The sequence below is a fragment of the Hylaeus anthracinus genome, unplaced genomic scaffold (genome assembly GCF_026225885.1).
Source record: "Hylaeus anthracinus isolate JK02 unplaced genomic scaffold, UHH_iyHylAnth1.0_haploid 4, whole genome shotgun sequence".
Classification (NCBI taxonomy): Eukaryota; Metazoa; Arthropoda; class Insecta; order Hymenoptera; family Colletidae; genus Hylaeus; species Hylaeus anthracinus.
This window is the reverse complement of record NW_026535289.1, coordinates 12,998,696-13,024,516: the sequence shown is the minus strand read 5'-3', so window position 1 is coordinate 13,024,516 and position 25,821 is coordinate 12,998,696. Positions and strand designations below refer to the sequence as shown.

At 44.2% G+C, this 25,821-nt stretch overlaps 1 protein-coding gene and 1 long non-coding RNA gene across 2 annotated transcripts; both read left to right on the top strand.

Moving 5' to 3' along the window:
- Positions 1 to 423, top strand: LOC128894862 (uncharacterized). The gene is made up of 2 exons (XR_008461636.1): positions 1 to 94; positions 273 to 423. It is a non-coding gene; the product is annotated as an uncharacterized LOC128894862 (long non-coding RNA).
- A 12,444-nt stretch (positions 424 to 12,867) lies between these two features.
- On the top strand, positions 12,868 to 24,401 carry LOC128894870 (ejaculatory bulb-specific protein 3-like). The gene is made up of 4 exons (XM_054156902.1): positions 12,868 to 13,026; positions 19,385 to 19,559; positions 22,979 to 23,073; positions 24,135 to 24,401. Exons 1-4 carry the CDS (start codon positions 13,021 to 13,023, stop codon positions 24,234 to 24,236), a joined length of 378 nt encoding a protein of 125 aa, XP_054012877.1. The 5' UTR covers positions 12,868 to 13,020; the 3' UTR covers positions 24,237 to 24,401.
- The last annotated feature ends 1,420 nt before the right edge of the window (positions 24,402 to 25,821 follow it).

Below are 25,821 nucleotides of genomic sequence, written 5' to 3'. Positions count from 1 at the left end.
CAAGTTTTTCAATAAAAATAATATATGATTGCTAATCGAACATAATTCTTTCAGCTGCGTGGACCAATACTCGCACCAAGGATATCGCAAGAAAGTGAGTCTATAGACAGTTATGTTCGTCTAGTTTGTTATTAATTTTTTGTGATGAAATTTGCAACCACCAAGATCTCTGAATGCCATGATTAGTAGTATTTGCTAACTGATCAATTGATTAAAAAAAAATTAATTAAAACATTAAAGAGACGGAGGTAACGATATTTTTTTCTTTTTAGATGTGAATCAGGTTTTATTCCAGACATCTATCTCGAAGGATTTTGGAGCGGCGTCGTATCAACGTAATTCCATCCGCTTGAATTTGAATGAACTTTAGTTATTTATACTTTGTGTAATAATTTACAATAAATAAATTCTTTATGTAACACGTGTTCTTTGTAAAATTGTCCTTGATCGGTAACTTATGGGTTCCCTTTTTGCCATCCTAATTTGTTATCCCAACATGGCGGAATAACTCGATATATTCTGATATTTGAGAATGACATGTGACGTATTTTTACACAAGAAACGAGACCGTGTATATACGCATGTGTACATATAGTCTTTACTTATACCGAGTATTTTCCGACTCTCAAGTACAGCATCGCGACCTTAAATCGCTGTAAACACGTCATGCCGAAGGTAAACATGCCTTCCGTTTTTTTGTAGAATCTCATGCTCGAAGATTTCGGCATATCCACGGAGTATAGTACAATGCAGCGTTTCTCGTGATTTCACTTTGTTCAAGGAGAAATACGGTGCTTCTAGCTATATCGATTGCGTGTTTACCGGGGCACATTTATATTCGCGAATTCAAAGTAGCTACCGACCATTGTAATTACGTTAATTGTCATAATTTCTCCCAGGAAATTCTCTCTCCGCGAAATACCACTAGTGGCTTTCCATCGTCGCGTTAGCTCCACTTATCCAATGCTTAAATATTTTACGGAATTCGTGCATATTGCGATCATTTTCAGAATTTATTTTCCGCTTTTCTTTTACTCGTTATCACGCCGTTATTAATATTTTGTACGATAAAGATGTTTACGATCTGAATTTCTTACAAGATAACATAATAGAATTTTTAATCTAATAGAGTTTTTATTTTTATAGTGAAATGCGATTGAAATTGTTTAAGGAAATTGCGGATGGTATTTAAAATAGTTCAACACGTTTACTGTCAGACTAATACTCTTAAAAATGTCTACTGTGATTAAACTTTGTTTACAGACTATTGGAAACTGCGTAATGAAACATTTATTGTGGTATTTAGTTTTGTGACTTCATCAAAGTTCAAGAATTTCATTTAAATTCGTTTTCTGTGACACCTAACTTTCACAATTAATTTTTGTAGTTTTTCAGTGAAAAGCACTGTCATCCATAAATGGGTGACGTGGCGATCAACGTGTTAATCATCGAGTTCTATCTACTTGAATACACTTGGCGAATGCGGCTTCCGATGCTCGTCACCTTGATCAGCTCTGCTGGAGACATTCCCTTAATAGTCGAATCGAGTATTTAGACCCCGCGAGAGAACTTTATTTTCTCAATGCAATGCCTATTCTGTACGATTTTTATTATCCTCCAATTGTGTAATTCAGCAGATTCAGCAGCGCGATCACGTCGAGGTGAGGCGAGGCGGGGCTCGAAAGTTCGAAGGAGAGCGTATCGCCTTCCTTTTTCTCGCCCCTGAGGAGAGTTTAACGAGATTCCACTTTTCATAATTCGAGGAAGGAACTCCATCGTTTTTCCGCCGCGCGAGCGAGCGAGCGAGCGAGCGAGCGAGCGGGTCTCGATCGATTTTCTTAACCGTTTTTTCTCTCGTGCCTTGAAGCTGTTCTCGGCCGCAAAAGAAGGAAAAGAAGGAAAAGAAGGCTGCAATGACAGGTTTCACGGTGGGACAGACGCTACAGACAGCCTGCCACTGCCGCGAACACTTTCAACCTTCTACGTACAGGATGATCCTGAAATAGTTTGCGCAAACTTCAGAAACGTATCCGTCACTTCAAGCCGCGATCCAGCTTGTAAAACGTTTGATGTTCGAAAAGGCTATCGACGAAAGCAACGGGTACCGAAGAGGCGCGTATGGAGAACAATGGAGAACGCGCCTGTTGGCCAGAGATGGGGAAAACCAGAAGATGGGCGAATCACTAGGCTTCGAATAAATCTGAAGTTTGCCGATACGATTGTCTCGTTTCCTCTTTTGAACATCTTCCGGAGAAGGAAACGGGACAAACACGTCGGCAAACTTCAGATTTATCCGAGGCCTAGGGTTTTCTCCATCTCTACCTTCGAATGGAATCAAATAGAAAAAGTCTTCGACCCTATATACTCGTAGCAGTGACGAGGAAAATCGTAATCGCAAATACGAATACGATTGTTATCGAATGTTTTCGAGTTGTGATCACGACCATGTTTTTAAGGATTTCATCGTTACTTTGTCCTCGCGCGACGTCACACAGATGACTTCAGCTTTGCTTGAAGGAAAAAGTCTATACAGGGTGTCCCAAAAATGTTGTAACACCTTGAAAGGGGTGGTTCGGGAGGTGATTTGAAACAACTTTTTCCTTAGCGAAAATGTTGTCCGAGGCTTCGTTGAGGAGATATTAACGGAAAACACCGACCAATCAGAGCGCGCGGATACCGTTGGAGCGGCCGCGGTAGCGAAGGCTATGTGCTGCTAAGCGGCCGCTCCAGCGGTATACGCGCGCTCTGATTGGTCGGTGTTTTCCGTTAATATCTCCTCAACGAAGCCTCGAACAACATTTTCGCTAAGGAAAAAGTTGTTTCAAATCACCTCCCGAACCACCCCTTTCAAGGTGTTACAACATTTTTGGGACACCCTGTATAAATGTGTTTCGTTAAATCTAGTTTGCAAATTGTAACCAGTGTTGCTTCGAGGTAACCAGAAGACGCCGGCATCTATCGTTCGGGTATCTATTTCAGAATCACCTTGTATGCCAAACGAGAGCGACGAAACGATGAAAAAGAGGCAAGGAGAGAGAATGACGGAGACGCGGACCTTTGTCTGAAATGAAAGAGAGGGAGAGAAGACGATGGGCAGAGATACGAGGACTTGACGGAGGGGTGCGGGGAGGGGCAGAAAGTGGCGGAGACAAAACGAAGGGGATGGATTCGGAGGAAGGAAGGAAGGAAGGAAGGAAAGGGCGACGGGGAGGGGGAGGGGAGGGAGAGAGGTTAGGCGGTCCTCCCGTAGACGAGGAAAAAAGAAAAGATTCATGAATAATGCAGGAGTGAAAGCCGGCTGAAACAATTGCTGGGCGTCGTCCTACTCCTGAAATTACATCATCAGATTTTCCGCGAAATTAAAACATTATATATTCCACGCTCAGTTCCCTCGGTACGGCCACTCGTCTTCATCCTTCGGACATTATGCTTCTGCAGTCTCTCCTCCAGCAACCGGACAAAAATCGCCGATTATGCGTTCACGCGATGAGACTGCAGTATTACCTACCCGAGCGTTTCAAACGTGCTTTAAAAAGGGTCAATGTTCTGGCCCAATTCCGCTGAATACGTAAATTGGAACGCTCTGCTTCCTATCGTATTAGCTTGGCGCGCCATGAAATGCTACGTCTTCTTCTTTTTTTTTTTTTTTTATTTTTAGTTAAACTTCAAAGACACATAACATTCTTCTTCTTTTTTTTTTTTTTTATACTTTTCCTCGAAATCTGGCACGATTCACTGAAACAGCTACCGCGTTATTTTTTCATTCCGTTCGTCGAAGAGGCGATTTCGTTGTTTCGTTTACGCGAAAGACAAAAATGTTTTCGAAACGGGATAAGAGGCTATTTTTTTTCTTTTCTTCAAAATAAGTTCGTTCGAAACGAGAAACGAAAAAACACGCGACAATTATTAAAATCTGCTGTCGTCCTTTTCGAAAGAAAACCGTCATAGCGCGGAAGATGTTTCGTTCATCGAACGATGAATCGTAATTTTTTATGCGAAGATTCTAGCGGACGTTGAACACGCAGACCGCCGAGTTACGATTTTTGATCGATTTTTATTCGAATATTACTTGAATCCTGTTCGAAGTTCCGATCTCGACGGTAGAAAAAAAAAAAAGTTCCATCGTGAAATCTATCGGCACGCGATTCGTAGTGTTTCTCTTTCGCGAACTCGAGAGCTTTTCGAGGGAGTGGCAACGACTATACCGGAAAGCGGCCCGCGCTTGAGACCAGGCAGAATTCCATCGGTCGGTTGCCCGAGAAATTTTTATCGATATCGATAATCTCGTTAACATCTCACGAATTTCATGTGTGCGACGTAAATGCCTCTTAACGCGTTTACGTTTCGATTCGAGATAAAAAGCTATGTTATTCAACGTATCGATTGCGCCGAGTTGATTTTATACAAACATTCCTGTTAATTGATCGAAATTTGTTCGCGATTAACGTATTCGAACTTTTGTACGCTGCTTTTATACGGAATATATGCACCATATATAATTTTACCGTTTCATTATATACATTTCTGCATTTAATTGAAAAAAGTCTGTAGGTTTAGCGTTAAATCATAATTCCATTGATTATTTGTCAACGGAAATCTCGAAAAATTCAAATATAATAACTGTGAATCGTAAGTTATCCTGTGGCTGAATTCGAACTTTTCGCCCTATCGAAGTGGGTTTATCCCGGTAATCCGAATGTGAGTAATCGATCTGCGGCTGTGTATCTCGTACGCGCCACCAGAGGGCTATCCGCTTTACCTTTTTCTCGCAAGTTTTTTTTTTTATCGTTTTTCCCAGGGTTAATCAAGGAGCAGGTACGACGATCGGAACCATCTCATCGTTATTCGATTCATCGAGGGGCGGATACTCGAAACTCCGTTCGGTTCTAGTCTTCGCCAGCGCGAACGACGTTTTTTCTTTAGTTATTTTTACTCGCGAAGCTTAATACAATTCTATCGAGGATGTAATCGGCCTATTTCTCGATCGGCACTCGAATGTCCCGATGTCCACGCCATGGTTTCTTCGCGTCATCCATGTACAGGTGCTTTTCATCGAAGAACGTTACGAAAATAAACGCCATAATAAATGCTTGATTACGTAGCTTTCCAATACTCTGTAAACAAAATTTAATCCCGGTGGCTTTCAAGAAATAAAATTAGTAACATACGTTACATTTTTTATTTACACAAGTGTCCCGTACAATTTTTCCGAAAAGAAATTCGCGCTCGTAACGCACCGTTCCCGTTAAAAATAATCAATTACAGCAAGTTCCGTTCGAGTTTTCGGTTATAACGAGACACGGATATTTCGGAAAGCCAAATAATTAGGTCTCGTTGCATTAATTGGCGCGTTCGACGCGCTGGGTCTCTGTCCTATCGAAAGTTGACGTTCCCGTAAGAAATTAGTATGCGTAACTCTGCGAAAGTACATCGAAAGTTCCAGTGAAACCGTTCGCCTACCTATATGCTTCTCGTGATAACATTGTCGTTGAAACTGCAAACATGCACGAGATTTTGCTTTTCGCCGTTCGTAATACCACCCGAGAATTCACGCATGACGAAACGCTAATTTGAGAAACCCGAAGTTTCGTTTCGCAGGACGCATCGGATAATTTGTCTTGATTTCGCTCGGAAATTTCGACGGTGTGCACGTGTAAGTGATAACTTCGCGCGTCTTCGCACATTCCAACCTTGGAACCGAACAAACGAACGTTCCCTCGATACACGTTACCCCTACTATTTACTCTAATCGACCGTGATACACAGACGCGTATGATTTTCGAATTTTTCTATTGTCTAACACATTCTCGCCGGCGTGTGTACCACCGGTGGGTCACGGTTGTATGTCCTATCGGGCGGCGTGTACCACCGGTGGACCACGCTTGTATATCCTATCGGGCGGCGTGTACCACCGGTGGGGTCACGGTTGTATGTCCCATCGGGCGGCGTGTACCACGGCGCCGTCAAATGGCGAAAAACCGAAACAGCATAATACAGCCACGGAATAACGGAATATTACGAAAACGTACAGTACATCGTTTCGACCCCGTTTCACACGAAACAGCGAACAGTCGAAACGTTCTCAGCAGCGAAATATCTGAAACGATCTGCTGGCACCTACCACATAGGCAGAGCTGTCTCTACAGGCGTAAATGCTGATCGATTGTTCATAATTAATGGCGCGCTTGACTAATCCCTGTAATCGTACCATTACCGTCGGCTATTAATGCACTGTACCGAGCCGCAACTGGTACTGTGTTCTGATAACAATGCAGATATTAGAATAATAGAGTCCTTGCACGTGTGCATCGCGCGTGTTTAATGTACAAAGACGCGTAAACGTTCGTAAAGAAAAAAAGGGTGGGTGTTTTTAGGATACGTTCGGCGAAATGAAAATTTTGCGAACGAGAAAGATCGACTTTCAGGAAACACGAAACATTCGTGTATACGTACAAAAAGGATGTAATTTTATTTATAGATTATGTGAAACGTAATCTGTCGTTCGATAATATATCGTTCGCGATGATTCAAACGACTCGTTGTTTAGCGTTGCAAAGGAAGCACGATTGATTTGCAAATGACGCGTTGCTCTCGCAGCTGAGGGTCAAGTTTTCCGCGCGATCGAAACGTTCGAGACGTTCGAGACAGGACGCGCGCGCGGTTGTGTATCGTCGTGTATGTATTTACCGTGGGTGGTACTACGCATCACCGGCGCGCACTGCTAAATCTCTGCTCTGTTCCGGTTCATGACCCTTGGCCTGTGCCTCAATGGTGTTGATTGCTTATCTGAATATGCATAATCGTAGCGATAATGACAGTGCTCGGGCCAAACTTTGGATGCATCGCGCATATGTAACTAGAGAGCAGTTCCCTTATGCCGCATCCACTGGATCACGGATCCTGGACAATGCAACGATCCCGTTCATTATTACGGATCGTTTAATCGTTCGAAATAATCCGTTGTTCATTTTGTTACGAATTAATGAAATTGTACGTCGCTTTTTTCTTCGCGCTGCGACTTCGACGGGAACGAAACGGTAGTTGACAAACATTTGTCGTTGAATCGGTACCGATCGATTTTATGGAATTTTCGTTCGATCTGTATCGGGTCCGACGAGCTTAACGCGTTCACTATCGGACAAATATTCTTGAAAATTTCTGCTACGATTAAATATTATTTAAAATGTTGGAGACTACATGATCGAATCGTGGTACTTATAACTTCTTTGAAATTCACGAATTTCGTTTAAATTCGTTCCCTTTGATGCTTAACTTTCGGAATTAATTTTGTTAGATCTCAGGTGAGAACCACTGTCACCCGTACGCGTACGATCAACGTGTTAACCCTTTATTTACTCAATTTCTCAAAAGTTTTGAAAATCTAGGCGTCCAACTTGGTCTTGTAAAAAAAAGCTTGTCCTGTCATCTAATAATTAAGAAACGAACTTCATAGAAGCGTGCTTGAAAGGGTTTTGAAATTAACCCTTTCGATCCTAAAGAGAAATAAATATCCCAGTAAATATTTCTGTCTGCCTTTGATCAAATCACGAGTGAACAGGAACACGTGCCTAAAAAAGAAAAGAGCATCATTCATCCTAGGGCTAATTGTCTGGCGCAATCCTAGTTTAACACAATTCATTCCTAAAAGAGAAACGAATAGAAATCAGACAGAAAACAGCCGGCTCGAAACGGCGAAGTACGTAAAATTAATTGGACGCGTAACTGTGGTAAGAAAAGCGTTTCGTTACAAGTTCCAGGTTGATGGCGCGGCATTCTCTTTGGATGAAAATTCTTCGGTTCGAAAGGTTTGAATGTATAAAAACGTGTAACTTGGGAAGGCTTCGGGGCTCGGAGCGGAATTCCCCCCGCAAGTCTCAAGTGGAAATCTACGACGCCGGAATACTAGATTTCGAGCACCAATTTCACTCGCAATTTTACGGAGACGGAATCTATAAGATCCTCATTTTAAGTGGGATCCTTATACAGGACGGGATGTAACATCGGATTCGGGGAAAGAATATTACCGGTTACAATCTAGAGATCTCCGTTTCTGGACTTTAAGTAGAATTCTTATCTATAACTTACTACTTCGCGTGATTTAATAGGATAGTTTCAGGGGAGAAAGAGGTTCGAATTTGCGAAATGTGCATTTAGTTTTAAAGCGGAGATATTCGCGTTAAATATAATATTGGAGACTGTGCTATATTCCTACGGTGCATCGTTATCAGATTTCACCGAACCTACCGATAATTACTTGAAATATAAATTAGTTACTATTCCTAGCTTTCAGGAGCTTCGTCGTCCATTTTTAATATATATATATATATATATACGAGACTATTATAATCTGCGGATTTCAATGCGCGTATTATAAGAAATTGAGTTTCATTTTTCTAGCGTAATAGTCTCGCTCGTATAAAACAAACGATCACGTGTATTTAATATATTTAATATTAATATAGTTATTTAAATGAATATCTAAATGAATAGTTATATAATAAATTTATATTAAGTTGTCCCAGAAGTTTCTTCCGTGTAGCGGTGTTTATATAAACAGACAACCGAATTTCTTAGATGTTAATGTCGTAACAGTAATGGAGTAACATTAGACTAAAAATATTGTGTACGTGTTACTTATCAATGAAATGGAAGAAACTTTTGGGACAACCTACTATAAAAGTAACACGCGGTTCACGCATCGAACGTTCGTGCGTAATTGGTCCGAACTGGTCCCAAACCGTTGATCGGCGCTTGTTTCCCGATCGTCGGGACCTCCGCCGAACGCGTCGATTCTCACGTCTCGATCTCAAACATCGACTAAACTAGGCGCTGTTGCAAAAATGTTATTTTGCCTAAAGATCCTAAGTTCGGTGATCAGTATTCATTTCTCATCGTCGCGGTATCGACGCGATACGCTGCGAAGAAGGATTTAAGAGTTTTCAGACTGCATATTTTCGTTGAAATCTCTCGGGGGCCGAGAGGCGGCATCGGATGTCTCAAGTGCCAAGGGGGCACGGCGGAAGTTGCCGGCGCACACGCGGTCGTAAATTCCACGAAATAGTTCGCGTACCAACATCGTGTAAATAACGTTCCGGGGCGGCGGAGAGCAAGCGTTATTTAAATACTTGAATTATCTTCCTCCATTGTAGATGCTCGCGAAATGGCGTGGAAAGACTGTCTCGCTAAAGATCGAAGGGAAATTAAAGGACGAAAACGCGAATCGTCGACGAATCGACGGAGAGATGACGAGGTTTCGATCCAGGTGTTCGTCGCGCGGTGAATTTTGCATTGGAGAGACGGTAACCAGTTGATTTCTGTTAAAACAAGCCCGGTAGACGTTGTTGAACCGTTTGGGCCGGTATCCTTGTAAGCCGAGTTGTAATAAATTCAAAGCGAACGAGGACACGACACCGAGCACCGTCGCGATTTTACATGGAATATTCCACGTACAAATTCAGAGCGGGCCGTTCAGGCAACCTTAATACGTAAACGCGCGTATAAAACAAATTGTAAAAGCAACCGTTCCGAGGGACCAGTTTGTTCGGTGTTTTGCTTCGTCTGCTTGCCAAATGCCCGACAATGAAAAATGTTTCTCGCGTTCGACGTTACTTCGCTCTAATTATTTTTCCGCGGTGCATTGCGCGTGGTAGATTAGCGTTTTCAAATTCGCACATTTCGAGATTCGAAGGTCTCGATCGGCAACGGATGTCGATAGCTTTCGAAATTGCTGTTCGGAAGTGACTGGTCCATCGGTAAAAGCTTTGGTAGTTAACATCCTTTGATCGTCTATCCTGGAAACGTTCAATTATATCAAACTCGAATAAGTGAGATCCGCGAATATTAGTCAAGCGATGAACCACCCAATATTCTATAACCGCTATTATCGATCAACGAATATTCTCCGTATGCCAACCGTTATTTCAGCTTCGGATGAGTGGCATTAATTATTATCATACACGTCTACGATTTGGGAAACCTGCTTCGTCCGCATCGAACCTCCGACTATTTTCGTACGATCGAAATTAATTTTTGATATCGATGTTTGCAATGTATAATTAATTATTCGTGAGAATAGTAATTTTTCAACGTAATTGCTGCAGAAATAAGATTCATCGCTATCCGCGCGGGGGTAATTAATTATTCCCGGGGTTATTAAGACGGGCGCAAAGAAAGTTCAAGGATTTAAAGAGCGGAATCCGATCTTCAATCATCAACGTTAGGAGAAGCATTTTTAATACACCGTATATATTGGGCTGTCTGGAAAGTCCATGCCGATCTTTAGTAGGCGGTACAGGTCTAAATACATCGGAATGTTTGAAAACAAATAACATGTGTACGTTCCTTAACAGGTGGAAAGGTTGTGGAACAAAATGGTACATATATAATTCAACAAATATAAATCAAAATTCAAATATGCCTTTGAATTTTTCTTAAAAATAGGCATGAACTTTCCGAACAACTCAATATTTAGCAAATGTAGAAGCAACGAATTATGTTACATTCCATGTTACGTTATACAGGGTGTCCCAAAACTCGGGATTCTGAACAAAAATTTCCTTTGCAAAAGGAAAGTGACCTGGCCGAGCGCGCGCTACTCGGGCGCTGTGATTGGTCCATGGTTTTTCGTTAATAATTCAACACGAAGCGTCGTACGACATTTTTCCGAAGGAAATTGTCGTTCGGAATCGTCTCAGCTACCCCCTATTTCCGGCTCCTACGCGAGTTTTGGGACACCTTGTATACTGCACGACGAAAACGAAAATCAAATAATATACATACTCGAGGAATAGATAGACCCATTAGATCCCATAGTGGAATTTATCATTATTCTCTCTGGCTTCCTATAATATCTTAAAACAATTCGATGAGCCAGTGGCGATCGCGAAACGAACGCGTAGCGAACTTTGATCGGATGACTTCATTCCACTCACCTGTTGTCGTCAAAATGTACATTGAAACTAATTATTCGCATAGACAAATAACGTTCGTAGTTTCTCGGGACGTGGGAGGGGGCGGGAGGGGGCGGGAGGGGGGGGTGGGGCTTGTTCACCGAACAAATTTATAGTTCAGCGCGAGCGCGAGTTCCACGTACGATAACGTAGGCTCGACAATGAAAAACAATCTCATTCGATATTTCCGAGAAACGTAACTTTTCGAGTCGTACTACTTACGTCGCAACACCCGGTATAATCTTCGGACGCGATCGCGATCGCGACGAGCGTTTGTCACCGAAGGGCTTTCCGTCGCGTTGGAAAACGCGACAGCGTCAGTTATCGCGATCCCGATTCCTCGGGACGGGATAACGAAGTACGAAACGCCCCTTGACTCGATGAACCGGTCAAATATTATTTTTGCGATCTCTCTTGAAACTCTGCTAACAAGTTTATGCGGAAACAGCTGATTCGGGGAATCCGAAGCTGAGGTGCAAATTCGAATCCGTTTCTGCGCCACTCTTCGCGAAATCGTTCGTGTTATTTAGTAATTTTTAACCGATTTTGAAATGGAGGAGGTTACTCGATTCGATGTGTATATTTTGTTTTAATTAATTCTTTTTTTCTCTTTTTTTAGTCGATACTGTCTATACCTCTCTCGATTATGGCAACCCGTGTTCCTTTACGTAATTCTATGGCTTAATCATTCGACAGTCCTGGAATAGAAGATCGGTAAAGTTTGACGCGTTGAGTGCCATACTGAAACACGTGAAAATTTCTTGTCGTTCTTTTTTACTTCTGGTATTCTTCGAACACCGCGCAATCTTCGAATCGAACGCTTCGCTTCCTGGGACGTAATTGTTCTTTCCGAAATTACAGCGAAATATATCGTCTTTTCGATAAATCTTGAAAGCATATTCGCGTCGCAAGCCTGAATAAGATCTCTCGACCCTGAATAAGATAATTTTTAGAAGCGGTGTACTCGATCGTCTTACTACGAGACCTCGTATAATATTCGTGAGAGGCCTTCGAACGTGTTTGCACGTACGTACACCGAAAGTTCTCGTAAAACTGTCCGTTTCTCGCGGTGATATCGTCATCGAAATAACAAATGTGCACGAAAATATGCTTCGGACCTTCCAATAATCCATCTGCTCCTTCGTCGTTCGAGACATCGGGAACCCGATTGTTCTTCGTTATTAATAGTTCACCTATTAGTTGCATCGTTAATATCCTCCACGTTGTCGCGATGTAACGTCACGTCGTAACCTAAATCCTAACGAACTCGCCAAACAGTCTCCCATCCTATATTGCAACAGAAATTATGGAGAGAAGCATAATTCTTTCTTCAAAGTGACGACATTTGACAGTCCTCCTAGGTAAGCGTTAGCGCTCGACCAATGTTTACTCCCAGTATTTATCCAAATGTTACGTAACGCACGGTCGTTGAATAAAAGGAATTAACATACCGTGTCGCGTTGGATACCCATCGTCGTTCATTTCTTTCTCGTTCGTGTTATTCATCGTTAGATGGGTTGCCAATGGATTACTGATACATTGATTATTTATTTCGAAACCCGAGTACGGGCAAAGTCTGACATTACATGAGGTAACTTGCGAGATGATAGCGTTCGTTAGGAACGTTGCAAAAGTTCGCGATGACCGCTGGTAGATAAACCTGGTAGTTCCTTCGTACGACTACCGCAGCCAAAAGCTGATAATTCGAGCGTTCGTTGATTCGGACGCGTCGAAACAACCGAGCGTTAATTTTGCAGAAAAAGAGCCACTGTAACGCGCGTCGCCTCTTAACAGGCACGTGTCATCGTAATTCTCGGAAGGTAATGGACTGCGTTTACCTTTCGTTACGTCCCGTTCCCTTCCTTCGTTTTACTCCCCGTCGGACTTCCCCGATCGAGGAGGCGGAGCAGGATAGTCGAAAGCAGGCTCGGATAGGTGCGAGAAAGAAGAACGAAACCGATCCGACGAATTCGGAGGCTGGGCAACGGTCGGGTATAAAACAGTTGATCGCCGCCGAAGCCAGCATCAGTCACGCTTAACTTCACTTTCCTGCTCGACGCAAGCTGCTAACATGAAGGTAAGCGCCGTTTTTTCCTCATCCTTTCTCTCTCCGTCTCGTCCTTTCTCCATCGCGACGTTACCATCTTTCTCCACCGTACTCTTTCCTCCATTATTTCTTTTTTTTTTCAATCGCCACCGGCCAACCCCGTCCTACGCAAGTATGCGCAATGTATCAAAGTTACACCAACGCTTGGATTTTTGACGTTTCAGTGGCTTAGAACAGTTTTTTATCAAAATAAATTACGGTCGGTAGAAAAATCACGAGTGTGGCTTGCGAGGAAAATTTTGGGGCAAACTTGAAGTCACGAGTCTGAATCGCGATAACGATCTTAGACCAAACTTGAAAATCACGAGTCTCGCTCATAACGAACATTTTTGACCAATGATAAAAATCACAAGTCTGGCTCGCGATGAAAACTTCAGGCCAAACTTGAAAATCACGAATCTAACTCGTCGTTAAATTTACTGCGACCATACGGACCGCACGGGTTTCTCCGAGTTTCAGCGTGGCGAACTTGACTAATTTAGTAAAACTTCTTCATTAGACATAGAGGGTACGAATATTTATAGGGTGTGTTTGCATTTCGGTATGGAAAGAACGAACCATTAATCATTTGTTCGAGTGAAAAATTGTCTCGAGATATCGACACCTTCCAAAATCCAAGCGTTCGTATACTTTTCACACGCGGTGTAGCATTTTCTGCCGATCGACTTACAGTCGCACCGACGTACCAACATTTTTTTCTAGTTTTTCCATTCGAACCCGCTCCGAATTCATATACGCGCGAGTGCATCGTAATTCGAGTAAATTCGTGGATCGTCGGAGACTTAACGCCTCGCAAGACAGTTTAACGTTGTAACTAGAATGAGACATTCGCGGCTCGTTAAATTTTCACGCGTGTGTCTGCCGTAGTTATGGCCCCGTGTAAGATTAGGCGCGATGCCGCGTCGAATATCGTTCCGTAAAATATACCCCGGTTACATCGAATTCGATAAAACACGCCCTTCTAAGCAAGCCACGGCTCGTTGGCTTAACGCGTCGACGGCCCGACTAAAACTCGTTGAAAATTTCTACCGAGCTAAAATTTTCTCTCGAGACCGTCACGGATCAGGTAATTTCACGTTCGCTGTAGTATTTAATTTTCTTAATTTAAACATTTTTTAACGTGTCACGCATTTGTTGGCGACCAACGTGTTAATATCTAACCGAAAGTCTAGCTCGAGTTTGAAACTGCGAAAGGTTAGCTGTCGCTGCGCGCTGTGTTTGCAGTATTTAAATGAAATTAACAGTGGACACGACTAGGCTTTTTCGTACAAGTGAAATTTGATTTCGTCAAACGCGGAGCTCAAACGAGCCCACCTGTTTCCCTCGAATTGCTTCGTCCTTTTATTTACTTTGTTCTCCGTAAAGTTTGTCGAGCCATTGACGCGTAAAGTTTCTATTCCATCGAACGGATGTGTAGAGTATGAATAGGTCGCGTTGTCGTATTTCGAGATCGAAGCGTCGTTCCGCCTAGGTTTTTAGTTTCCGCGTAAAGTTTCCCGATTCGTTGTAGTTGGAACAGCACGGAAAACTAGCCTCGTCGAATGTAGCCTCGAACAGCGAGTACGTTAAAATCGAGTTCACCTCTTGTATTTCGAGGTCGATTGTATCGTGTGCGAGAACATGGCGGCGCAAAATGCTCGAAACCGCGAGTTGCGTAGGTCGCGTGGCACCGACGCGATATGGAACTGGATTCGAGCGGTACTGTTTGCTCGTTCTCTAACAGCAACGCTCGAATCTCTATCTAATTAGAGGCTCGTTAATCGTTCTAAATTAACGCGAATGAACGTGTACGAGATTGGCGTTTTAATCAACGCGGTAGTTAATTTGACGATCGTTTAAAAACGTTCGATTAACGCGCGACTCGCAATCATCGCGATCGAGCAGAGTGCGAAATCGAAGGAAACGAAGGAGAGGTAACGATGGAATTAGAAAACGTTTATCGTACGTTTCGTTGAGAAAATCGACGTAGTGCGCGTATCGCGTTGTTGTTCGGTGCCCGCGAAAAATGAGAAACAAACCCGACGCGGTGAAATTTATTTGCGAGAGTGAAAGCCGTTAGGAAGCATTCCTCGATGGCAACGGTCGCGATTGCGTCAGAGGAGTTGCATACGTGTGCCGCATATGCCACCGTTGACACCAATTCTGTAATTATCGACGTTACAGTGTTTAAAGAGGCGAGTAATCGATGAACGTTTCCAATGGCATGATTATTGACTGCGCGGACCTAGAGATCGAATTGGTTTCGAATAGAAGGATTCGAAGGAGGGAAAAGATATACGCGAAAAGTGGAATAATATCGCGATGACTTCTCTTTCCAAGGGGACGAGAATACGGAGCGACGGTACTTGAGATATTATCGTGACGGGTCGGAAAGGGTGGGACGGAATATGGATCCTAGCTAAGGGAAAGAGCGTAGTCGGTAGAACAGATGTAGCGAGACCTTCTTCTCGGAGCGTATTCGAGCGTTGTATGTATTAGTTTGATCCCTTCAAAGGTCGAGTCCACGAGCGGATTTCTTCGCGCTAACGTTACGTTTTGCGTCGTACGTCAATTGTCCACGCGTAATACTTTCATCCCTTTGGCCTTGGGCCACTCGAAAGAGGACGAGTCGAGGTGAAGAGTCGGTAAACCGGTCCGGACCGCCTACGCGGTGCCATCTTTGAGTTGTACGTTGTCAATGTTGTCGGAACTCCTTTAAACGCACTCTCTAAAATAAATAATCGAAGGTAAATCGGAATAAACTTTGGACAAGTAAACGGTTTCTTAGCTCGAATACGCGCGTACGGGATTGTTTATTCGGCACGAGTAACCCATCGCCGTGCGAGGTCCACGAATCGCCGTCGGCAGAGATTAGACACGCGCGTGTCGTCGAATTCCATCCGCTAATGGAAATTAAAATTTTTTCACATTTTCGTAAGAGCGTCGTCGATAAATTGGCCAAGTTTTTCCACGGAATATTAGTTCAAACACGAGGAAAATTCTTTGGGTTATTCCGATTCGAATTCTATTTGTATGTATATACAGACAGTTCCAGAAGTATTCTGTACGGGGTGTTGAGACGATTCCGAACAACCCAGGCCTGATACAATATTTTCAATTCTTAGTGAAAAGTCCTTATTTACTAAAGTTTTATTCATTAAAAATTTATTAAAGGTAGAGTCTCCCGGAATTATTGTAAACACCGGAAATGGGTAGCTGAGACGATTCTGAAGCACAATCTCCTTTGCAAAAATGTTAGGTGGTGCTTCGTTTTTGAATTATCAATGAAAAACCATGGACCAGTCACACAGGCTGACTCGAGCCAGGACGCTTAGGCCAGCCTCTCGCGGCTGAGCGCGCGCTGTGATTGGTCGGTGGTTTTTCGTTAATAATTCAAAAACGAAGCACCAGCCGACATTTTTACAAAGGAAATTCTGCTTCAGAATCGTCTCAGCTACCAGTTCTTACACGAATTCTGCGATCCCCGGTATATTCAAGAAATTTGTTTGAATCGATTGGTAAGCTTAATATTTTCAAATAATTGTAGAGTAAGAATAAGGTGTAAGTGCATGTGTACAGGTATACAGGGTACAAGTACATGTGTATGTACATACATACAATAAACATAAAGGGTACAAATACTTATAGGACTGACTGTATGTTCCCGATGTAGTCCGAGCGAAGTTAACATCGAATTGGCCGTTCTTTCGTTTGTATATAACAAAAGACAGGTATAAAAATGTTAATTTTCGTTAGGGTGTGACTCGTTCCGAGCGCGTGCCTTATCGGTTCCGTAGCTGGCCGCTGGACACGAGTAATCCACGATTTCCTCGTTGTTCCAGCTCGCTCGGTGCTCCGTGTATCCCGTTCGTTGGATCTTCTCGTTTGCTGGAACTCGCGAGTCTCGGTTCTGGCTTGAGGTAGAAAAAAGGTCGACTTCTGGAAAAAGCACTACCCTCGCTTATCCGAGGATTACCGTACTCTCGCGTCAGCGTGCAACGTTTTTTCGTGATTCTATACGGGATTCGCGAGCCGTACGAACAAGGATCGGTTCTTACTGGAAAGAACGGCGCGCGTGCGCGGACTCGCGCCAGCTTTCGCGCACGGACACTCGCGTTTTTCATCGAGAACATTTTACGTTTGAACCGTTGCCGGCGTCTAATCCGGTTACGCGTGCCGATTAAGCGCCCGGAACAGGTTTGGCTGGGGCTAAGGCAGCGGTTGTCTCCTAAGTCTAGATTTTGCACGCCTTAGTACACGCGTTGAGCCTTCGTTATGCGTCGGCCACGAAGCAAATTTCCATTAAGATCGGATTAAACCGGGGTTAAATCTAGATCGGATCCCGGTTAGATCAGTGGAATATTAAATTTCGATATTATCAGCGGCCGGAATAGCAAAGTAGGAGACCTCCGTTCGAGCTATATTAGCTACGAGAGCCACTTAACTCGGATCTGTTACTAATTGCGTCCCATTAACTGTCCACAATCAGATTCACGATCTTCTATTCTGTTACACGCTACTCGACCTTCCGCTCTACTCCGCTCCACTCCACTCTACTCCACTCCTCTTCACTCCACTTCACTCCACTCCGCTCTGCTCGACTTATCCTGGCGAGAACGGTATTCCGTTGGACGCAGATAAGTATACAGGACTACTCGCAATTCTTTCTAATCGCTTGCGTTAACTCGCGCCGAACCGTGAGTTCTTCGAGACCCGGGAATCCGTCGCTCTCGTCTTTCTTTGTTTACGAGTCTTCTTTGTTTAGAAGTTGTTCAGTACTCGAAAGAATAGATCGAGTTAACTGTGGCTCGCACGCGACTCAACCAACGATTGACAACTGATACGAACTTAATCCGTGGAAATTCATTCCACATGCAACGGTAACAAAAATACAGACGTCTGAATCTTCTCTACAGAACCGGCAACTTCGTACGAAGCAACGTAACAGAACTCGCGCGGCAACCAAGATTGCTTCGCTCGAGCGTAAAAAAAGAAGCTCGTATAATATTCGGATGGCAAATCGCTGCGAACACTTTTAGCTGAAAATTTCGAAAAGTAACGGTGAATTGGCTGCCGTGCGGCCGAGAAGCTTGGAACTCCATTATGCAGAACCCGTTTGATCTCTGGGGTAAAGATAACGCCCGTGCCTCTCGGCTCGCGTGACTTTTCGGATATCCTGTTGCACGTCGCGCACAACAGTCACGCGATGAGTTTCATTTCTGCCACAACTGGCGCGAAAAAGTACAGTTTCGCGTCGAGCGAAATTCTAAACGCCACGCGACTCTTTACCGTGCCTCCGCATCTCGGGAATCGCTTACACCATCGCGACGTAAGCTGGATTTCTTATACGAACGCACGTCATAAATACGTCTCGCGGTATGTACGTCGTCTAGCACTGCCGACTGGTTAAACGACCAATGGTAACTAAATTTTATGCATGACGAGTATATTCGTCATTACACGAAATACTCCGCTTCTCCGTGACGAGTATACTCGTCCAACACAGCTGATTGGTTAAATAAGTAATGGTAACTGAATTTTACGCATGACGAGTATACTCGTCATGACACGAAATACTGTGCTTCTCCGTGACGAGTATACTCGTCCAACACAGCTGACTGGTTAAATAATTAATGGTAACTGAATTTTACGCATGACGAGTATACTCGTCATGACACGAAATACTGTGCTTCTCCGTGACGAGTATACTCGTCCAACACAGCCGACTGGTTGAATGGCCAATGGTAACAAAATTTGACGCATGACGAGTATACTTGTCCTGACACGAAATACTCCGCTTCTTTGTGACGAGTATACTCGTCCAACACAGCCGACTGGTTGAATGGCCAATGGTAACAAAATTTTACGCATGACGAGTATACTTGTCCTGACACGAAATACTCCGCTTCTCTGTGACGAGTATACTCGTCCACCACAGCCGACTGGTTGAATGACCAATGGTAACAAAATTTGACGCATGACTACACTCATTGTTCTTTTATCGGAGCTTATTCTTTTTGGAAATTTATATTCAAAAATAGCACGCGAAAGACCATAGGGTGGACGAAACTTCGAAACGCGTTAGACGTCGTATAGCATCGTAAAGTATTTAGCAAGGGAAAATCGGGGTGGTGCTGTGATACACGGTAAGGAGAAGAAAGTAATCCCTCGGTCTCCAGTCCCAACGCCAGCGAACGATAACGTTTCTCCCAAAGGTCCTCAGTTTTTCTTATTAGTCCTTCCCTTAACGGAGAGGGAACGGTTGGTCCGTGTTATGGCGTCGTGCCGTCTTATCTCGAGGATACACTTTATAAAAGGCTTCCACTTTTCTGCCCGTCGACGAATCTAGGTTGCGGTTGTTTTCCTCGCCGTGGTGGTCTGCGCCCTGGCAAACGAGAAGTACACGACCAAGTACGACAACGTCGACTTGGATCAGATCCTGAGGAGCGATCGTCTGCTGAACAACTACGTAAACTGCCTCCTGGAAAAGGGAAGCTGCACCGCCGACGGCAAAGAGCTTAAAAGTGAGTCGACGTTTGAGTCCGAGTTAACGCGAACACGTAATCGACGGTATTTACCATTTTGTCGTCGATCGCTCTCCGAACATCGTATTTTCCGAGCGAACGCGAACTTCCACGACTCCGTAGGACGCGAGCGCTGATCAAATTTTGAAGCGCTAAAACGTTGACGCTTACCCGTCACCGATCGATCGGACTATTCGTCTCGTTGCTCGCGCCGGTCGGGAAAGCTCGCGTCGTAAAAATTGGAAAAAGAAATCGGCAGACAAACACGAACGATAATTCACAGTTTCGTCGGAACGGGAAAACAATCGCGGTACAAGGAAAAAAGGGGGTGGGTTCTCGGAATGTCAGCGACGCGTCACACATAAATCGCAGCCAGAACCAGCAGGCAAATTTCCCGCTGTACTTTTCTATTCCAACGATCTCGGCTTTTCTATTCCCGAAGCGCGGCTTGTTTTATTGTACAGACTCCTAACGTTCCCCGTTACTCGGTCTTAAGGGACCCCTAGACTCGAGATCCGATAAGCAATACTCTCTCTTTTCCTATTTTCCTTCTCGCTGTTTCCCTCGCTTTCTCTCTTTCGCTCTTCTTTTGTTCGTCGCGCACCCTCTTCGCGAGTTCGTCTTCCAAATCTGAACCGACCAGCCAAACGAACGGCGAACGTAGCTGATGGGAAGTTTGCGGTCTACCATACGCGGTGTAACGCTGTCAAACATTGGACGAGGGTCAAAGTCGAGTCACTCGACCGAAAAAGAAGGCAGATTGCGGGGGGGGGGGGGCGCGGGGGCTTCCTCTACCGAACATCCAAAGAGCCTCCGGCCGATTTTGTTCGACCTCCATCTCCTGGGAGCGTGGCGTCTTCCGAATCGTGCGCTACCTCGGTCAAATGCACGAAAAGAAAAACCTTCCGTCTGCTTTCTTTCGAAAATAAGCTCCGGTAGATGACGTATTTCAAAGGGGAGCGAATCGAGTCTGTCGGCGACGATTACTCTACGCGAATCTAACCGAGTTTTTCTGCAGTCTGTTTAACACGCCGGCGTGTACCACCGGTGGATCGCGCGTATATATCCAATGGGGCGGCGTGTACCACCGGTGAATCACGTTCCCGTGTCTATCAGATGACGTGTACCACCGCGCCGGCGCGAACGTGTCAAATTCGACAAAAATAATTTTCGGTTACATAAAAACAAAGTGTCAGGGTTGCATACATTTTTAAAAGTTCTATGGCGGTCAACGTGTCAACATCGCGGCTTAATTTCATCTCGATCAGTTTCGCGGTCGGATGTCTCGTCGAAAGTTACGTTTCGTACGAAATCCGTATCAACTCGTAACGGAACTCGGCGCGTTCTTCCGGCAGAATTCTGCCTTGGGATTAAATTCGATCGCGATTCGTGGTCCCCTCGTAGCTCGAATAACATTCGTACCCCACCGATCGACGCTCGTATGCATCGAAAATTTCCGTCGAGCGTTCGAATCAATCCACCCCCGGGCTTAATCTCTTCAACGACTCGGGCACGCAGAATCGCACGAAACGCTCGTCAGATAATCCGAAAGAATAATCGCGTCCTGCGATAAATATTCTGCATCGACGCTTTCGTGTCCCGCGGCGATTCGTTAGCCGCCGCTCCAGCGGTGAAATAATTTTCGATTCAATTAAGATATCACGGGAACGAGTTTTCGCGATAACCATGGGCGCGCTGTACCGTTCTCTGGCAGCAAGACGGAACGGTGGCTATCCTTTTAACGGCCCATCTTCGCCCGCTAGTTTTAACTCGTTCCTCGCGAAATAACGCGCGATAAAGAGGTGCTGCTGTTTCTTTTTCTTTTTTTTTTTTTCTTAATTTCATTCGAGACGGCCACGTGTCGCGAGGCAACGTGAAATTCGATGGATAAGAGGCGACAGATCAGAGCAACGGGTGCCATCGTAAACGTCGGCTCGTATCGTTCCATCCGGACGGAATTCCTACTCGATCCTTTTCACATACCGCCGCCTGGTGGTCCGTAGCGAAACGTGCGACAGACGCTGATATTTTACAAAGAAAATATAGTCCCAGCCTCGGAGAATTCACGGACGATATGCTCGGGCGTATCGGCTAGAGCAGCTGGTGCAAATGACGACGTCGGGAAAAAAAGGCAAGCGATCGCGAGGATACGAAAAGGCTGCAAACCCTCTCCCTAGCTCTCACCTCGTTCCCTGCGTTCGCTTTTCAAAATTGCACGATCGACGTTCGTACACGATTCCCAACGTCGTACGAAGAAAATTACTTCGACCGAAGCGACGTTACTTTCGTTATGTGCGTGGTACGCATTGCGTACACGTCTAAGCAAGTTGAACGCAACGATAACGATTTCTAACGGTATCGTTCTTATAGTCCTGTTCTTCCAGTATCCGTAATTTCTTTATAAAAGTTCCTCGTCTTCTTTCGCGATCCGGAAAAAATAACGAGTGGAGGAATTTTCAAGAGGAATCATATTAGACTCGATCCCGTTACCCAAATGCTTTGGAAGCGATTAAACCGTGGCTCGTAATTAGCACAGTTTCACCGTAATTCACTCAGTGGCTCGCTACATCCGCAGTCGCTTTGGAAAATTCTTTATCGCATTTTCCAGAAGCTTCCTTCCCTCCTTTTCTCGTCGGGTCCCTAAGGTACCGTTGATTACGCGGAAAAGAGCGTTCATCGGACCAGCTAGTTTCAGCTGGAGTAAATAGGAAGACTTAGGATTGCTCGAGTAACCAATCTCAAAGTATCTCGTCACGTATCCGCTGTAATAATCCGTTTTTATATACGCATAATATAATAAATAAAATTATATTTATTATAATTGTATTACACATGTATCATTATGTATAACAAATACACACACACACACACATGTATAGATTATCCATGTATATATTTGTAATGAAAAGTTAACCCCTTGTCTACTTTCACGAGTCTGACTCGTGATGAAAATTTTAGACCAAACTTGAAAATCACGAGTCTAACTCGTGATGAAAATTACAAACCAAAACTAAAAATCACGAGAGTCTGGGTCGTGATGAAAATTTGTTAGATGAGACTTAAAAATCACGAGACCGGCACGCGATGAACATTTTTTTACCAAACTCGAAAATCACGAAGTCAGGCTCGTTGTTAAATTTAGTGCGATCATTCGGGTTTAGGCACGGCTTTTTCTTAGTTTCAGCATAGCGAACTTGACTAATTCAGTCGAACCTCTTCATTAGACATAGAGGGTAAAAAATTGTATAGGACTGACTGTGAAATTCCACCTATTGATCTGTAGAGAAGTCGGCGAATATGAATTCGTGGGTAAGAATCCGCGAAATTCCGCATTCGTAACCGGGACCAGCAGCGACACCCGATCGGTTTTCGTTCCGTTTTGTGCATCCTCTACACACGAATATTTATTTTGATTTCAGAATCGCTGCCGGACGCGTTGGAAACCAATTGCAGCAAGTGCAGCGAGAAACAGAAAAAGGGCAGCGACAAGGTCATCCGGTTTCTGGTTAACGAGGTACGTTCACCGACGGTCACAGCGTTCACCGTCACTTTTCCGTGGCTAATTAGACGCGAATTCGCAACGAGTCGCGTACCGCGAAGCGTGGTCCACGCGTGGCACAACCATACGTCGCGGATACGTCGCGTGCGAATGCCGTAGGAACTGGTTTGACTTTCACGGGACGGTGCGACGTCGGTCTCACCCTAGGACTCGAAAAACTTTTCCCGACGAGCCAAATACTTGTACGCGGGATCATCCTTGTCGCGTAGTTCCCTCTCGTTCGAGTTCTCCCTCGGGCTATTCCGGAATTCTTCTTTGCTTAATAATCGTTAACCTGTGCCCTGGGACAACCGGTTAATCCGTTCAGCGTCAAACTTGCCCGAGCTAACTTCGCCGGTGTTATTTGCTCCCGCTCCGAACTTTCTTCGGTGATTTTTTCCCCTCCTTTTCCTGTTTTCTTTTTTTTTTTTTTTTTTTTTTTGTCCGGGATTATCATCGTTCCGAAACGAACGTTACGCGAATAATAAATCGAAGTATACATGGTTCCGCAGAGAAACAATCGAAGAAAATTCTTGGCCCGTCGCGAATCCTTCCTGTTTATATTCGCGACAACGGACGAGCCGTTCGCATCCGTTGCCGTCGCTTTGTCCTCGACCGAGCAACTTTTAATCGAACCTACGAGTATCGATTCGTCTTCTTGACATTCTTCTTTTTCCGCTTCGTTAACGGAATCGCGCTTAATTCCGATCCGACGCGACGCGAGGGCGTAAAGTAGATCGTCCGCGATCCACTCGCGACTTCGTTTCGTAATTACCCACTTTCGTCCTTTTACGAATATAACGCGCGGTTCGTGTTTCCCCGATGCAAGTTCTCGCGTAACGAGTGTACTTAAATCTACTAAAATTGTAGCGCGCTGCTCGTTACCAGAGACGAGAAAGAAGCAAAGTTTTCGAAATCTTTCGATCGAAGAAGTATCGTACGGTACCTGAGTGCTCGTTGAAAAAAGTTTCCTCCATCGCCGTTATTCAAAATCAATTCGATTTGTACGTTACATGATATTCTCGTTTGCGTTTCAGCGACCTCAAACCTGGGAAAAATTGAAGAAGAAATACGACCCCACCGGAGAGAACACGCGGAAGTTCGAAAATGAATTGAAGAAACAGGGAATCAACATTTAAGTAGTTTGTAACGGGTGAGTCCTTCCGCCCGAGGACATGGGAATTCTACGTTTAAAGCAGACTCGTCGAGAATCGTTCGCCATCGTTGGTCCCATTTTTTAAATTTGTATCCGAGTCGAAGAATCGCGAAATAAATGTTGCATGGTGTAGTATCGGACAGAAAAAGGGGAAACGAATTAATTCTATTTTTTTTTAGCGAGGAAAGGGCCACGTAATTTCTTCGTTTCGCCATTGGACGAACGAAGGAAAGCGAAGAGAGTCTTCGAAGATTCGTTTCTTTGAGAGAACAATCCTTCGGATAACAAAGACAAATCCTCTGTTACGTCACGTACCGTTCCTTCGGTTCCGCCCTCTCCCGCTTCCTTTTCCTCTTGCAGTTCTATTACGAGTGATTGTTTCGCGTTGGAAATAATCGAGCCGGTTTCACGGTCGAAAAAAGAGGAGGAGAAAACGCGAGCCGGTAGATTTAATATGAAATTGGAAAAATACCTCCTCCTCCTCCTCCTCTCGACCTCCTCTCTCCGCCGCCTGCCTCGCGCGGATCAATTCGGGGATTTGTACGAAGCTCCGCACAGCTTCCGATTTTTCCAGGAAAATTTCGTTTGAATTATCATACGTGCAACGCGACTGTTCGTCGCAGTCCCGCTAGTAATTAATCGCGAGCTGCGACCGAATTTGTTGCGGCACGAACGATGAAACTGAATCTTTGCATCTATTCACCGACGAATACGTAAATACCGCAAAAAAATTAAAGGTGCGCTTTACGATCACTGGAATTCATCTTTGGTAAAGCGTACGGCATTTATCGAGCATTTATCGAGGCTTACAAATATTTTTTGAGTTCTCAACTTATTCTAAAGAAATTATTTTTAACTTCTCGAAATTCGAATATTTTTGTTCGTATTTTTCTCGTAAAGTTCAAAAACGCACATTTTAAAAAAAAAACCGGTCCGATTTGGTTACTTTTTGCCAGAGCCATTTGAAAAAAAACGACGTTTTCTTTTTTTTTTAAAGATTCATAAACTTTTTTCAGTTCGGCACAAAAATCTGCAAAAATTCGCAAAGAGGTATTTAGAAGGGTGCTGTAATATAAAAAAAAAATGTCAGCCAAATGAAGATGAATGGTCACGACACGAAATACTGCCGTTTCTCCGTGACGAGTATACTCGTCAAACGCAGATGACTGGTTAAATCGACGAACGAACGAGGAAAGTTTCGTAGCAACCCGACACCCCTTTCCCTTCGTCTAGTTCGGCGGTAAGCGGTTCAAACGACCCCAAACTAGCTCGATAATCGGAAAGTTCCACTGTCTTTCGGAAATTTAATTACTCGAGCATAGACTCGACATCGGTTTTAATTTTTCTTCGAGTTAACGGAACCCGTTCTCAGACTACTTACCGGAGTAGTTTCGGGGCTCGTCAGGACTTCGGTTCGCAAGTTTAAGAAGCGAGAATTCCGACTTACGCGAACGACGGATCGCGTCTGACCGAGAGACACGACCGCCGATGAATATTTAAGGAAAAGCACGCGTGGCGGAGGGGAAAGAAGTCGTAATCACCCCAGGGAGTCGTCGAGCCGCTCGATC